Below are 16,209 nucleotides of genomic sequence, written 5' to 3' on the forward strand. Positions count from 1 at the left end.
GGAGGAGCTATCTCCCTCTTTTCCCAGTGCTGCATAATAAAGAAGTGCCTGGCTTATCTGCATTCCTGCGTAGATAAGTTTTTTTGCAATTCGTCACCATGATCACTGATGAGCAAGTCCCAGCATCCAACAGATACTACAAGAAGACAGGATTGAATATGTCCTGGTCAGGACACGGTCTAGGCAGGCACTTCTGGTTTACGCTTGTGGTGGATTTTGCTGCTGTAGCTTGGGGTTCATGTACTGACTAGGGTATCTAGGGCGTTCTGTAGTTCTGTGATCTATGTGTTGTGGTAGTGATACAAGGACTGAACAATAAAGAATTTCACGTAGCCCTTGAGTTAAGAGAAACTGCTGCAAGACACTTTAGTGCACACAGGAGGAGATAGCGGAAACTTTGTACTCAGGAGGAAGACATAAGTACTATTGAGTTAACCAAGAATATAGGGGAAAGGGAAGATAAGGGGAGGGGGTAATAAATAGCATAGAAAAAGATATAGCAGTGGCCAACACGATCTCTGTGAATACACCTGCAAGTAGCAAGGTCTCTGGAAAAACAATTCCTTTTAAGGTGAACCATGTCAACTACCTATCTTCAAAATGACCACCAGAGACACACACCCCCCCCCCCCCCCCCCCCCAAGACCCCTGACTCAAATCATGGAGTATGTGCAAGGGGGTAGGGAGGTATGTAAATAATTACCGGGAACTAAAATGAATATGTGTGTATTTTACATGAAATACAACAAATATGTAGCTCACTTAACAATAAAGATAGCTGCCTTGCTGTGATAAGGCAGATACACTCCAGAGGAAGTATCACCATGTGTCTCCATTACTGCAGCTTTACATAGAATAATGCCTGCTTTCTAAAACTCCAGACTGAGTCTTAGTTTACTCTGATCAGTTTTTAAAGTATTAAGTAGCAGCTCTGTCAGGGGCAGTGATGGACTGCATGGAATCGGGCTGAGGCTGAAGTGGAAATGGTTTTTCCAGTATTAAAAACAGAAGTGTGGTAATCGTTCTGCCAACAGCCCTGCTCAGGACTTCTATGCTTTGCAAGCAGCTTTTGTGGTGTATTTTTTTTACTGTCTTGAGACATTTCCTTTCGTTTTGTCACAGAGTATCTCGTAGTTAAAGTTTTAGTTACACTTCCCTATGTACCCCTTACATGTCCACAGATAAAAACCAAGGCTAAAGTACAATTCACGTGGCCTGCGGCTTCGTTTGTTCCAGTCACCAGTCATAAGCTCTGGCACTTAGTAGCCTCTTGCTGTAGTAGAGAAACCGGTTGTGATACTGTTAAACAGGGATTTGCACCCTGGCTTTTGTGCGACGTGGAGTCAAAAAAGGCTATAGAGGTACTAACAGACTTCCCACGGATATGCTGAGCATGACAGGGGTGTTTTTTATTAAATATGACCGGGTATAAAACAGTCTTGGGATCGGAAGCGAGGCGTCACATGGCTCCCCGGCCCTGCCTCAGGGAACGGGAGAGGCCGGGGGCGCAGGCGGGGCCGGGGCGCAGGCGGGGCCGGGGGCGCAGGCGGGGCCGGGGGCGCAGGCGGGGCCTTCAGCCCGCAGGCGGGGCCTTCAGCCCGCAGGCGGGGCCTTCAGCCCGCAGGCGGGGCCTTCAGCCCGCAGGCGGGGCCTTCAGCCCGCAGGCGGGGCCTTCAGCCCGCAGGCGGGGCCTTCAGCCCGCAGGCGGGGCCTTCAGCCCGCAGGCGGGGCCTTCAGCCCGCAGGCGGGGCCTTCAGCCCGCAGGCGGGGCCTTCAGCCCGCAGGCGGGGCCTTCAGCCCGCAGGCGGGGCCTTCAGCCCGCAGGCGGGGCCTTCAGCCCGCAGGCGGGGCCTTCCGCCCGCGTCCCCGCTCCCGCCCGCCCTCTGAGGCAGTGCCGTCCTCCTCTCGCCCCTTGGTCCCTAGCCCGTTGTGGGTGATGGTGCTACCCTAAGGCCTTTTCCTCAGGCCCAGTGGTTTGCGCGGCCCTGTGAGGTGAGTTCCGCCTCACGCGTTCAGGGGCCTGGTGGGTCTTGGGCTTTCTGAGGGTGAAGGAGTCGAAGCTACCAGTGGTAACTGTCACTGAGGTGAAGGACACACCGCAGGTGTGCCCCTTCGTCTGGAAAACACTGTCTGTTAGTCACCACTTAGGAGCCTTCAGAGTTTTCAAGTAAATCAGTCAGAATGTTTATTTTCCACCCTCTGGAGTGAATTGGGATTTAACGCTTTCAGAAACGAACACAGACACACACAGACACGCACCCCCTCCCCCTCCCCACGCCCCTCCCCACCCCACCCCCCTGTCTGTAAATCCAGTAATAGGATGTATGGAAACGGTTCAAAGCTGCAATCAGGGGAGGTTCAGGCTTGAGATTAGGAAGCAGTGCTTAGTAGAGAATGTAGACACACATTGGAACAGGTTTCCTAGAGAGGTGGTTGATGCTTTGAGCCAAATGCTTAAGGGCATTTGGACAATGCCCTTAAAAAATGTGCTTTAAGTTTTGGTAAGTCCTGAATTGCTTAGGCAGTTGGTCTAGGTGATTATTGTAGGTCCTTTCTAACTGAACTATTCTATTTATTACCGAATCTGCCTGACATAGAGTTCTTTGTGCATGAACACTACTAACTTATTCTGGTTTGATCCTGTGTGAGCTGTTTGGGGTGAGAATTGTCAATTGAAGCTTGAGGCTTATTGTTTATAGTGCCTGTGAGTTTTGTTTAGCATTATGAAACTACATGCAGAAGTGCAGGTAACGAAAAGAAGATGATAGATTGTAGGTCTCTAATTTACATTTTCAAGGAGCTTTAGCATTCAAAATTTTAAAATGCAAAGATGCACCATGTGATACTTTGAGTTGAACTTTATAAGGCCTCGTTTTCAGCAAAATCATGGTAACAGTTGTTGGAATTGTATTGATGGTAATGCTGAACAGTTGTAGTTACCCACATTTGTCACCTCTTGTTATTTTGCTGGACTTATCTCATGCAGGTTATGTTAACAACAAATTTCAGAAAATGAGCCAAGGTAATGACAATGTTTAGAAGATTATCCCATGGAAGAGAGTGTTTGAAGAGAAGTGTAAGCTTATAAAGAATGGAAGAATATAAAGTGTTGAAAGTACTGGGAGAGGGGTCCTTTGGCAGAGCTCTCCTAGTTCATCACAGAGACAGTGACCAGAAGTATGCAATGAAGGAAATAAGACTTCCAATGGTAAGTGTGACACATACGTCACCTCATGCACCACTTAGGAAAAAAAATCATAAATCTGAATTTATTTTTGAAATGTTTAAGTCTTTTGCTGAGAGTTTTGTGATTAGCCAGTTGCATGGTATGGCTAGTCTAGAACTATATCTGAGATGATGTTGGTAATAAGTAAAGTAGCAAAATCTGATCTGCTTCGGAAAGTATATGGTTAAAATTTGGGAAATGTACCACGCAGGAAGATGCTTAGAGTGAAACTCTTATTCCCCTGATGCCATTGGCTGGATTCCTATTGATTTCACTAGAATGCAGATTTCATCTGCAACACCTAATGAAGGAATTAGCCTCATGTTATTGCTGGTAATCAGTTATTCAGGTTACTTCCTCTGCACTTAGTTAAGCAAAAAAAAAAAAAAAAAAAAAATCCCCAAATGGGAGGCACCAGCTTTATGGAGGCTGAAACTAAGTAATACCTGGTCACTTGGCTTTAGAATCATAGAATGGTAGGGGTTGCAAGGGACCTTTAGAGATCATCTAGTCCAACCCCCCTGCAGAAGCAGGTTCACTTGATCAGGTTGCATAGGAACATGTCCAGGTGGGTCTTGAAGACCTCCAAGGAAGGAGACTCCACAAGCCCTCTGGGCAGCCTGTGCCAGGGCTCCCTCACCTGAACAGTGAAATAGTTTTTTCTGATGTTTAAATGGAACTTTTTGTGTTCCAGCTTCATCCCATTACCCCTTGTCCTATTGCTAGCTGCTATAGAAAAAAGGGATGTCCCAACCTCCTGACACTCACCCTTCAGATATTTATAAATGTTAATAAGATCTCCTCTTCTCCAGACTAAACAGCCCCAGTTCCCACAGCCTTTCCTCACATGAAAGATGTATCATTCCCCTGATCATCTTAGTGGCCCTGCGCTGGACTCTGTCAACTGTTCCAAAGTCAGGGTGTGAGCTTTGTTACATAGTTCTGTATTGTTAAAATAGAGAAAAAAAAAACCCCAAAACAGAAGTAGGAAATATCCTCTCAAATTAGAAGAAAACAAAACCAAACCCAGAAAAACAAAGTTCTCAATAGTAATAAACCATAGCTTCAAAAATTACGGAGTTTTCAAGTTTTGAAGTGAGATTTAAAATAACTCAAGAACAAGTCTTAAAAATATTTTTTACATTAGTGTGACATTTGTATAAGTGTACTTCCATTTTCAGTCTCCATCTGATCTAGAGAACTCTAGGAAGGAAGCAGTTCTTTTGGCTAAAATGAAACATCCAAATATTGTGGCCTATAAAGATTCATTTGAAGGTAAGTCTTAAAACTTTAAATATCTTTATTTTCTTTAAAATTGCACACTTCTGAGGGATCAAATTTTTTTGTGTGTATTTGTTTATAGCACATATTATAAACAAAATACATGGTGGTTATAATATGTAATAGCATGTAGCTGGAGCTTTAGAGGAACAATAATATACTTGCACTGGTAATGAAATGACTAATTATTCTTAAATCATCTAAAATTTAGCTGATGGACATCTCTATATAGTGATGGAATATTGTGATGATGGAGATCTAATGCAAAAGATTAAACACCAAAGAGGAAAGTTGTTCCCTGAAGATACGGTAAGAAGAGAAATTGTTTTGAACCAAGGACCTAAGAATACTTTTTCGTGGAAACTGAAGCACCCTACACCACATAAAACAAATTATAGATCTGGAAAGGCCTTAAAGTAGCTTAAATGAAATAAAGGCACTTATAGATAGAAGAGAAGCACTATTTCTTTGATAATTTCCAGCAGAACAAGGTGAAAATTGGTCTGAAAGGAATAGAAAAGAAATTGCTGTCTGCATTTAAGAAATGTGCAGGTAATGTGAAAAATACAGTCAGGTTCGTGTGCATAAATTTATGCAATTAAGAAAGAATTTAACACAAGCATCAGCCTTCAGTGTTTGTAGCACAGTAAGAGGTACTGCAAATGAAAACTAGATAAAGCACTCTGGTAAGATAAATGAAACTAGGAGACAAAATGCTGGCATATTAACGTAGCAATTAATTGTTTACTTCATTCAGCAGCCATCAACTCCTTTTGTCAAAGAGGCTATAAAATTACTTCAGAGAAAGTCCAAAGTGACGTTGTAGTGATCGAACACTACTTTCTGATACAGTTAGAATCACAGAATCATAGAATGGTAGGGTTGGAAGGGACCTTTAGAGATCATCTAGTCCAACTCCCCTGCAGAAGCAGGGTCACCTAGATCAGGTCGCATAGGAACACGTCCAGGCGGGTCTTGAAGACCTCCAAGGAAGGAGACTCCACAACCCCTCTGGGCAGCCTGTGCCACTGCTCCGTCACCCCCACAGTAAAATAGGTTTTTCTTATATTTAAGTGGAACTTTTTGTGTTCCAGCTTCATCCCATTACATCATTTTATTTAAAAGACCAGAGTCCTCACCTAATCTAACAATATAATATTTAGATTGGCCCAGCGTCTCTTAAGAACTTTATTTTGAACTTTGAAGAGAGTACATTGGTTTTTAGAAACAGCATGTTATCTCAGGGTGTTTGGGGTTTTCTTTAATTTGCTAATTTGCTATGGAATTGTAATTGTCATGCTTATAAAGTATCATGTAGTGACTCCCAAGCTTCATTACCGTTATATATTATTAGGGTTTTCTGGACATAGGTAGCAAACCTTCCTCCTGCCATGTTAAAATATACTTCATGTTAAAGAGTTCAGTCTTTCACACTGACTAGAGGCCATTATACTAGAGTTACTTTTAACTCCCACGTATTCTGAAATATTGGTTTTATTCTTCTTTCTTTTTTATCTGTTAGTAAAGCACTCATTATAACCCTTAGCTCCTCTTTTCAGATCCTTCATTGGTTTGTGCAGATGTGTCTGGGTGTGAAGCACATTCATGATAAACGTGTGTTGCACAGGGATATCAAATCCAAGGTGAACAGAGCAAGTTTTGTTGCCATTAATAAGTCTCTTCTGCATGAGGACCTCAACTCTCTCCTTCATAATTTCCTCTTACTGCTATGTGCTGTGTTTTTTATTTAGGCTTAAGAATATCAAGTAAAAGAAACTGTTGGGTGTATTGTATTATGTAATATTGTGGGTATAGCTGTAAGTATAGCTGTACCCTTCATATCCACACTGATGATAGCACCAATTGCTTGCAGACAGACTGCATAGAATTTAAAACAATAACAGAAATATAAGAGTTGTACAGAGTAAACAGTTTGTAAATATTGTGCTTCTCATTTTTCTTGCTTACTCTTTCCTAGAAGAAAGACAGAAACTGAGAAGAACGTGTGACCTTAGTGGTTTGAGTACAGCATAGAGATTAAGGCATTTCTAAGTGCTGATTCTCCCTCTCCTACTGCCCTTGCGGCTTTAGGCGTTTCCACTTTCCTTTAAACACAACATAATTCTTAACTTTTTTATTGGTAGAAGTATTAAGAGAAGCAGGTAAAAGGAAACACAAAGATTAAGTATCAGAAGTGATTGTCACGGTATATTCTGTGTTCTCAACTGAAAAAATGTTTCCTAGAAGACTATTTCAGTATGTTAACCTCTGCTCTTGAAATGCAGAACGTGTTCCTCACTCAAAATGGAAAAGTCAAATTGGGAGATTTTGGATCTGCACGCCTTATTGCACAGTAGGTGGATATCTCCACTGATCTCAGTGGTGTAGAGTTCTTCTTTACCACAGATAAATAGTACAGAGTTCTTGAATCATTGCTTTTCTGTTGGCATTTCTTCTTTGTCGTTTCAATAGTCCATTGTCGTATGCTTGCACCTATGTGGGAACTCCTTATTACGTACCTCCAGAAATATGGGAAAGCATGCCATACAACAACAAAAGGTATTTATGTTTTCAGTGGTCACAGAGAATGGCCTGGCTCATATATGTCTGTTCATTGCTGTCTCTGTCTTTGTGGCTTAGCAATATTGAGTTGAGAGAGGATATTGAGCTGAAAAATATTTTGAAAGGAGTAGTTACAGGGTTTTTAAGATGAAAAGTTGCACAAATTCCTCTCCACTCAGGTAACTGAGAGTACAATATCTTTATTCTTAAAAAGTTTGAAAACTGGTGTGCAGACCTCTGTGCATTTAGGAGAGTAAATATACATATACAAACAATGCACTCATATATGTACATGTTCATATATATATGTGTGTTTGTGTCTTTCTGATGCGCTTGTTTTTTGGCTTGTCACATGTTTTAAGGTCTTCCTGCCAGTCCTGATAATGTATGGATAATGCCTAGAGAACTAATGACTTAGATTTATAGAGCCCAGTTATTCTCGTCTTTATGCAAAAACTTCTGAGAGCATCTTGATAGTATGGTGTTTACAGCTTCTTCCCAGGCTCTGAAATACTAAGTCATGTTATAGTCCCACCTCTTGATCTGTTCTGTGACCCTAGTTGTACCTGGAAGAAGTGATTCATTTTCCAGAAGAGGGAAGCAGCCTTCTAGCCCTTAAGTATTTTTCTGCTCCTCTTACAAGAAAGGCATCAGATACTTCTTGTGCAGGTGACACTACTCACTCTTGGTAGAAGATGATGTGAGGTTTTTTTTCTCAGTAGGAGGATTCTCATTGTGAAGGCCAGAATTCCAGCTCTCAGAATTAGGACTATATGCCTGCCATCTCATGTTAAGAGGTGTAGAATTCAAAGCTTTCAAGTGCAAAAGGATAAATATTGTTGCAGCAAATTTCTTAACAGACATTCTAGGAATAAAAAAACAACTACAATTGTATGACCTCCATCCTTTTTTACATCAGGATAGGATAAAATAAGCACAGTCATTGCAATTGGAGAGATTAAACCCATAATTATATTATTTTTTATGTTTAGTTACATCTATTTTTAGTTTCTTCAGTTATGGACACATAATAAATTTCACTTTTTCCATGCAGGATATTAAATTGTAATTTTTGGCTCAACATTTCTCCTCTTTCTTTATACCTACAGTGATATATGGTCTCTGGGATGTATTCTGTATGAGCTGTGCACTCTTAGACATCCAGTAAGTATTGCTTTATTGCACTCAGAAAAGTTTTGGAATTCCTTTAAGCTTTATTAGCAGTTAGCCGTAGTTTAATGGGTTCACAGTCAATGATACATTTGACTGATGCGTTTGCTGCTGCTTCTGAAAGAGATAAGTATTCCTCCATCCATCCCACCCCTCCTCCATTACATGCCTTCTATTTTTCAGCAGCTCTTGGCATCCATTGGACCCTTCTGTGAAGCCCTCCATTTTCTAAATTGTTAGAAAACAGAATTTTTCTAAATTGTTATATGTTCTAAATTTTCTAAATTGTTCGAAAACAGAATAAACCTTGTAAGATTTATGTCCAGATTAGACTGTTTTCACAGCAGCCTGTTCAAAATATGTCCCTAAAGTAAAGGAAATGCATCAGTTTTTGCAGTATCTCAAAACTTAGAAAAACAGGAGAGGGGGGGTGGTTTGGTTTGGTTTGATTTGGTTTGGTTTGGTTTTACAGGGCTACTTGGAAATAAATGAAATGTGGGAAGCATCAAAAAGTTACAGTGGTGAGAAATGCACTGGAAAACTTGAATGCATCCATGGCTGTAGCTGCCCTTGCTGATAGCTATCCAGTGACTTGTACTTGGAAGCAGTAATTTCTGACAGAAAACTGGTTAACAGACAGCTGAGAAAAATAGCACCCTCAGTCATTTCTTTGTAGATTTGCAAGAGGATATTTGTGTCTTGATAAGCTACTTTTAGTGGGGATTCTTTTATTTATTTTTTTAAAATCAAAGTCTGTGTCTTTCCTGACTTACAGTTTCACTGTTGCAGTTTGATTTCTGATCTCAAGAGAATGAGGTAAAGGACATTAAAGTGATCCAAATTTTCTCAGTGCTACGTTCCTACAAAAACAAAATTTGAACAATCTTCAGTTTATAGGAGTAACTCCCACCTGGTTTCCAATTGTACATGTTACTGTGTGCAGTATCCATTATGACTAGGTTTTAGTCAAACTTTGTATGCTAACAGTGATGTTTTCCTCCTCAGCAAATGATATTTCTTTCATTGGTAACAAATAAATGCCTGTGTAATAGCCCTTCAAAATGGAAAGGAAAGTTACAAATGGTCATTACCACACACCTGAATTAGAGCTGTCAAACTGGGAGCCAATCAGTATGGTAATACAGAGTCTACATAAATACATACCATGCATTTTTAATATAATTAATATTCAAGTTGCTCTTAGATTATGTCAGATTCTTTCTACGTTGTGCTTAAACTCCATACTCTAATGTTCATTTATTTTTAATGCAGTTTCAAGCCAACAGCTGGAAACATCTCATCCTTAAGATATGCCAAGGGTCCTACAATCCACTGCCATCTCACTATTCCTATGAACTTCACTACCTAATAAAACAGATGTTTAAGAGAAATCCCAAGAATCGCCCATCAGCCAGTACTATTCTTTCAAGAGGCTGCTTAACCAAACTTATCAAAAATTGTTTGCCTCCTGAGGTACAGTATATTCTTTGTCTCCAGATTAAAGAATAGTATCTGCATTTTAGATACTAAACCAGTTTCTTCTGCAGTTTGTTGCTATATAACAGTATGAAATGTACTGTTACGTGGGTCCTACTCTAAAAGCCAGAAATACTGTTCCTAGACTCTCAGAAAACCAGGTTTTTAGAAGGGTTTGATTTGAAAAGAGAAGTTGACTATTGACATGATACTGCTAAAATTAGGTATTGTTAGCTGTTAGCTTTAACCATGCTTTTGTTTAGTAAGTCTGTTTGTAACAGGTAGCATACACAATGATTTGAGAAAGGTTCAATGGTACAGTACTTGCATCTTTTCATATGCATTCCAGACGACAAATGAGTTTGAACAGGCATTGAGGGAAACTCAGAAACATGAAGGCAACGCAGCAAGATCAAAAGGTAAGTTAGCAACATTTTTCTTGACATAAGGAATGACAAAATGACTAGGAATCGTAAAACCTTAAATACAGCTATAAAACTATATTATGTGTTCAAATCTACTTTTAATTATTTCAAAACCCAGCGTTATTGAACTTGTATGGAAAAATGCTTGAAGGGTATAAATTACATCCCAGCATGAGAAGTACAGTGCAGAGCTACAACCCATACATTGTGAGTCTTAAGGCTTGTGCTAGAATGAAACCTTTCAATTTTCAAAGGAGCAAAACTTTTAGCTGTAGTATATATTTTAAATATGACAGTGCTTTCTTTCCTAGAACATGGGGAGGCAAGTTATTTTCTTTAATTTTTAGAGGAAATATTGGATTTTCTTCTTCTGCATAAATGTAGCTACATCAAAATTTGGAACTGAATAGTAGAGTGGGACTCCCTGTTGAGAATGAGCTCTGTTGACAGAATTGTGAAATAGCTTTCATAGCATTTTCATTGCGTGGTTCAGTGGTGTCGCTGTCATACCTCTGCAATACCGCTCTACCACAAATGTTTGCTAAAGGTGTTAATGTTTGAATCTATTCCTAAATGTATCAGGTAGTGTCATGGCTGGTGGAAACTCAAAATATAAGAGAGAAAATAGGGTAAGTATTCCATATAAATGTAATATTTGTATTTTAGTAATTTAGAATGTTCTATATTATAGAAAAGTTAATATGGAAAATTATTAGTATTCTAAACCATAGATCAGCCTACTAGGTCCGCTGTCTTCTGTGTTACTGCAGCATTCAAGTTTTCCAGTGCATTTCTCACCACTGTAACTTTTTGATGCTTCCCATGTTTCGTTTATTTCCAAAGTGGATTTCCTTGTAGCCCTGTAAAACCAAACCAACCAAACCAAACCACCCCACCCCTCCCTCCCCTGTTTTTCTAAGTTTTGGGATACTGCAAAAACTGATGCATTTCCTTTACTTTAGGGACGTATTTTGAACAGGCTGCTGTGAAAACAGTCTAATCTGGACATAAATCTTACAAAGTTTTAGGGTGCATATGAGATTGCAGGTGAGGAAAATTAAGTCACCGGTGGCCAGGAAGTCACCTGTGGGTGCATTTTAGCATTGCCTGGCTCAGCCATATTGAGTCTTTTTTTCAAAACATGTTGCCAGTAGGCTTATTTTTTTCTTTTATTACTTGTCAGTCTGAGAAGTATTGATATTTGGATGCATCTTTTTTATTTTCCCCTGTGAATATGACTTGATCATATTGCTACTATTCTTCAATGTAAGGAAAAAAAAGCCACAAATTGCATCAAGTAACTACATATGTGCTTAGCTTCAAAACCTGAGATTGTCAAAAAGGGCATGTAGTGTGAAATGCAAAAATATATTACAATGCAATTGGAATTGCCTTCATGGCATCAGTGGTTTAGCTTTTGGATCTTTAGGCCAGCCATCCCATAGCTAAACCAAAATAATTAATGCCTTGTTAATATTACTGCTTTGTTTTTCTCAACAACAAGGATAATGATTAATACAGTTTTTATTCTTTTAAAGCAAAGTAAGGATGAAAGTAAGCATAGCCCCTTAGAAAGGAAAAATATTGCTAAGGATTTGAGTGAAAGCACAGAAGAAGAAAGGAAATCTGAGGGTAAGTGTTATAGTTTTAAGGCTTATGCATTTCTTTCTGTGTAGTTATATCTAAAAGTCAACAATCCAGCTATTTAAACAGGTAGAGCACACAAGTCCTCATTTACAGAAGGCCATGCCACTGTCTGTCCCTTCTGCAATTACACCAATTCTTACTGCTTATATCTAAAAAACTTCCAACGTATCTTGGCCAAAGTGCTAAAAAATGACTGTTTGAAAACATTTAGTATAGAGTGAACATATGGAGAATTCTTACCAAGTTCAGACTTTTACCCACAGAATCAAACATCACTCTTAGTGAAGTTCTTTACACTTAGAACTAGTTTGCATGGAGAAGGTTTAGATGCTGGTTGTCATCTGTTTTTTTTTGTTGTTGTTGTTGCAATTACAGTAGAAACTGCTGATGTCCTCCCAGGAATCACTGATTTGTCACATCCCCATAGGAGGCAGTGGGAAAAGAAGACACCCAATACTGTGGTGGATGTCCTGGAAAATGCATCTTTGCTTTCGTTCAGTTTTACACCCGAAGAGGCTAAAAGTAAGACTTAATTAAGCGTAGATTTCATTTGAGTAATATCAGTGTCTCTTTACAGGTCTTAAAATCCAAGACTTTATGGGGCATGTTTAAAATGTTGTCAAAATAATTAAAAAATATTTTATTAATAAACAGTCAGAAAGTGCACTGTGCTGAAGAGAATTTCTTCGTGGTTGTGTGTGGAAGGAAGATTGCAAGGAGTGACAACAGCTACGGATAACAGTAGCAACCCTAAAATCAGAATCATTGCTAAGAAATGATCCTACTGGCTTTCCTCTTAATGTGCTGTTTGGGGGGGGGGGATAACACTAAGGAATTCACTTGATGCAGAATGCAGCTCCCTGTCTTTGAAGTACAGCATACCATTGGGTAACATCTGTAACATCTGTACCTCTCCTTCTGCTGACATTTACCATGCAGGTAATGCCACCTACTTCCGCAACAGCAGCTTTGAATTAGAACACTTAACATGGGGTTTCTTCTCAAAAATGTGTCATTTTTTAAATGCCCCACATTCCCTGCATTTGTTGTAATTGATTCATGTGATTTTTATATATGTATTCTTAAGGAAATGGGAACAGATGCTATTGAAGTAATCAAGATATGAATGGTCAGAAATTTCCCACACTGTGGGAGGAACGTTACATGACAATTATATGCAGGGCAAGGGAAGAGGGCAGAAGAATCCTTTATAGTTAGGTGTTGCAAAAAATGGCCACAGACTCCATTTTGTGGGATTTATAGAGCTACCAAATAAGCTTGTGGAGGCTGTGAGTCCTCACACCCCTCAGCCAGTTTCTGCTGGCTCCTTGCTGGCAGAAGGCTCCAGTGCTATCTTCTGTCCTTTTCTCCTCTCTGATGGTGTCGACCTCACCATATTGAGAGGTCAGCGGTGCTACAGATGGAAACATCTCTTTCCGTCTTTCTCTCTTGAATGTGGCCTTTGAAGCCAACACTGCTAATGCAATTGTCTCTTAATTGTCTCTTTTAAATTATTTCATACCTAGGTGGCTGTGTTATAAACTACAGTGAAAATAAGCCACGTAAGCAGTGGAACAAAGAAACTCCTCAGACCCTGATGAACATTCTCAGCAACGCAGATGTCAGCTTAGCATTTAAAACATACACAATCTATAAACCAGGTAAACATTTATAGACCAGGGCAAACATTTTTGCAAACAAGTTTATCACTACAGACTTTTTATTTCAAATATACATAGCCCCTGTGTGCTGAGCTGTGTGCTGAGCTGGTGCACTTGAGTTTATGTCACAGCAGGCTGGTTTGGGATTTTTAAAAAGATTGCCAAATGAAAGCTGGGATTCCAAAAGTCCAAGCTGAGAACTGATGAGTGACTGTACATTTCCACTGCATCTCTTTGTGCAGAACTTTCACTTAGAGCTCAGTGACTGACTAAGGTTGGGACAGAAATGCTGCGATTGCAGAGCCGTGCAGTCTGTGTCCTGCCAAGTGGCCAGGTGTCAGCCTTAGGGAGAGGCAATAATGGGTTGTGTCCCTGTGGCCCAAATCCACCTTGGCTTAGTCAGTAGTGCCCTGTTTTGAAGACAGGATGGTAAGATGGGATGGCAAAAGCTAACTGCAGTTGACAGATGTGCTCAGCCACTTGTTCTGCACTTCCCTTGCATAGGTAACAGCTTGTGCTGGAATCTGCCTAGAACTAAGAGACGAATTAGAATGGCTATATTGTATTTCTATTCCTAATGATTTTTTTTTTAATAAAGGATTTTGGTGACATTTTCACTTTTATTCTTCCAAAGCTTCTGAAAATATGTGTAGAGGTCCACTCTATGATGAAACGGAAGCGCCTGATGAAGTAGATGGTGAACGTGAAACTGTTGCTATAGACCCTGAGAGACTTGAGCCTAGATCTGATGAAGATGACACGTATGTCCAAACAACATCTTTGTATTTTTGTTTTCTTTGGTTCCTCAAAGAGATTTCTGCAAAAGGACACTCCCCTGGAAAAAAAACTCACAACCACCTCATTATCTTCCTCAGCACTTAAATCCATCCCTCTCTGACATAATGATATTAAAATTCAGTAGCATTTAATATATTACAAGTTTTTCTTTGCTACGTTTACAGTTACTGCTGATGTTGAGATTAAGCAGGTTATCAGCAGATATGCTAATAACTTGCTAATGACTTTGCAAAAATGGAAGCATGAGATGAAAATAGGCCCACAGGAAAGTGCAAAACCTTCTGGCATCAAACATCTTTGTACCCTGACCTTGAAATCAGATAACCAGTGGCAAAACCACTTGGCTGGTTGTATGTTTGGTATATTTATATATTATTCTTCCTGCTCTTTCAGGCATAATGCAATAAAATCACTTTAGTACCTACTTATTGAGATATTTGTAGAAACTTTTTAGCTTCTATGTTCTATTTGTATGAATGACTCTCTTCTCCTGGTTTTGAAAGAGCAGAGTGTGTACATCAACATGCTCTACACAGAAATATTGTATTTTATGGTGTCTGTATGTTTTGAGAAGGTTTCTTGGACCCTTACAATCTCAGTTTATGCCATTGTTTATTTTTGTGGCATTTGAAGATGAGCTCCTCAGGCACATACTGCTTCAGTTCAGCTGCAGGCTGTTAGTAGGAGCACATTGGCAGTCTCTTGGTATATGCATTTGAGGTTGCTTTTGGTAAAGCTTATTTGGGTAAATACAAGAGAGTACCGCTGTTGATTCCTTAACTGCAATGGTGCAGGAAATAAGGCTCCCATGTTGATATAACAAAATTTCTCCTAGTTATAATGTCATTTTAGAGTGGAAAAAAAAAAGAGTTATAAAGTTGTATTTTGCTTTGCAGAAATAACATTTTGAAATCTGTTTTTAGGGACTTCGAGGAAGATGACCCAGACTGGGTGTCGGAAATTAAAACGGTACTGAAACACAGTGACTGAAAACTTGAATTTGCCTACAGGAACTGAAGTTAGGCTTTCCAGTTTTTATAATCCAAAATGTTGTCATTAATATGTGTGTAGTTATTAATAAAAGTACATTAGTCAAAAAATTCTGAGTAGGCATATTCTCTGTATCACTGAGGGCGGAAAATGCCTGACAAACATTTTTAGCTAGAACACTTGCAAATAGCTAAACAAGTCTAGATATTAAATGTATTTGAAGTTGGCAACAGCTTTGCAGAAATGTTCAGGCAGAAGCTTTAGTGCCAATAGCATTATTCAAATTGTCCCCTTGTATTTCAAAGAGATGGTGTAACGCTGTAAGAATGTGTCATTTGTCTTCCAGACTACATACGGAAATACTGGGTAGTAGGGCTAACTGATCTTGTCTGGCCTGTTAATGGAAAACATTTAGCTATGTTAAATATTTGAAGCTTTAGTTCACGCAGTTATTTAGTTCTCTGAAAAATTGTGAGGCTGAGCTTTTGCCTTAACTCGGGGAAAAGATTTTTGGACATGCCATTGAATAGGTGAAAGGAAGCTAGTTTGTTTGTAAGTAAGGGCAAGTATTCCTGTTTTAATAGGGAGAGCCTTGTGCTGTAGAAGGCATTAAGTGTTACATTTGGGCTCTCCTGGCTATTGGGTACTAAGTACTTATTTTACGAAGGGGCAGAAATGCTCTCAGCAGAGTTTTTTCTGGGAAAGCTGTTCCGGACTATGTCCATGGAATAACGTTAGGGAATACTTAATATGAAAAGCTTGTGGAAATCTGTAGGTGTGGTACCGAGTGCTTTCACGCTGCACCTCCCGTGCTGCACGTAGGCGGACACATGAGGATCCGCCAAGGATTCAAGAACTTGAGGCAGTGCAGATTTTCTTTTGGGCCACTGCTGTTAGTGACCACCAAAAGCAAAGGGCAGTGGTGGTGGGAGGAAGGTCTTTGCGTGATGGAAACACGGCTCCCGCAGCTCCT

At 39.8% G+C, this 16,209-nt stretch overlaps 1 protein-coding gene across 3 annotated transcripts; it reads left to right on the forward strand.

Annotated features, from left to right (window-relative positions):
* Positions 1-1,910: 1,910 nt before the first annotated feature.
* On the forward strand, positions 1,911-15,265 carry NEK3 (NIMA related kinase 3). Of its 3 annotated transcripts, XM_062020461.1 has the most exons (16): positions 1,911-1,992; positions 2,987-3,208; positions 4,408-4,501; positions 4,719-4,816; positions 6,067-6,150; positions 6,793-6,860; positions 6,980-7,066; positions 8,179-8,233; positions 9,512-9,712; positions 10,065-10,134; positions 10,723-10,769; positions 11,679-11,772; positions 12,163-12,309; positions 13,314-13,448; positions 14,083-14,209; positions 15,170-15,265. In XM_062020461.1, exons 2-16 carry the CDS (start codon positions 3,092-3,094, stop codon positions 15,234-15,236), a joined length of 1,491 nt encoding a protein of 496 aa, XP_061876445.1. In that variant the 5' UTR covers positions 1,911-1,992; positions 2,987-3,091; the 3' UTR covers positions 15,237-15,265. The 3 variants fall into 3 exon arrangements, with proteins under 3 accessions (XP_061876445.1, XP_061876446.1, XP_061876447.1); XM_062020462.1 differs by lacking the exon at positions 6,067-6,150; XM_062020463.1 differs by lacking the exons at positions 9,512-9,712; positions 10,065-10,134; positions 10,723-10,769.
* The last annotated feature ends 944 nt before the right edge of the window (positions 15,266-16,209 follow it).

The sequence above is a fragment of the Colius striatus genome, chromosome 1, assembly GCF_028858725.1.
Source record: "Colius striatus isolate bColStr4 chromosome 1, bColStr4.1.hap1, whole genome shotgun sequence".
Lineage (NCBI taxonomy): Eukaryota > Metazoa > Chordata > Aves > Coliiformes > Coliidae > Colius > Colius striatus.

Coding starts and splice junctions, on each gene's coding strand:
- NEK3 (XM_062020461.1), top strand. CDS start 3,092: ATGGAAGAATATAAAGTGTTGAAAGTACTGGGAGAGGGGTCCTTTGGC. Junction 12,310..13,313: donor TACACCCGAAGAGGCTAAAA/GTAAGACTTAAT, acceptor TTTCATACCTAG/GTGGCTGTGTTATAAACTAC. Junction 13,449..14,082: donor ATACACAATCTATAAACCAG/GTAAACATTTAT, acceptor ATTCTTCCAAAG/CTTCTGAAAATATGTGTAGA.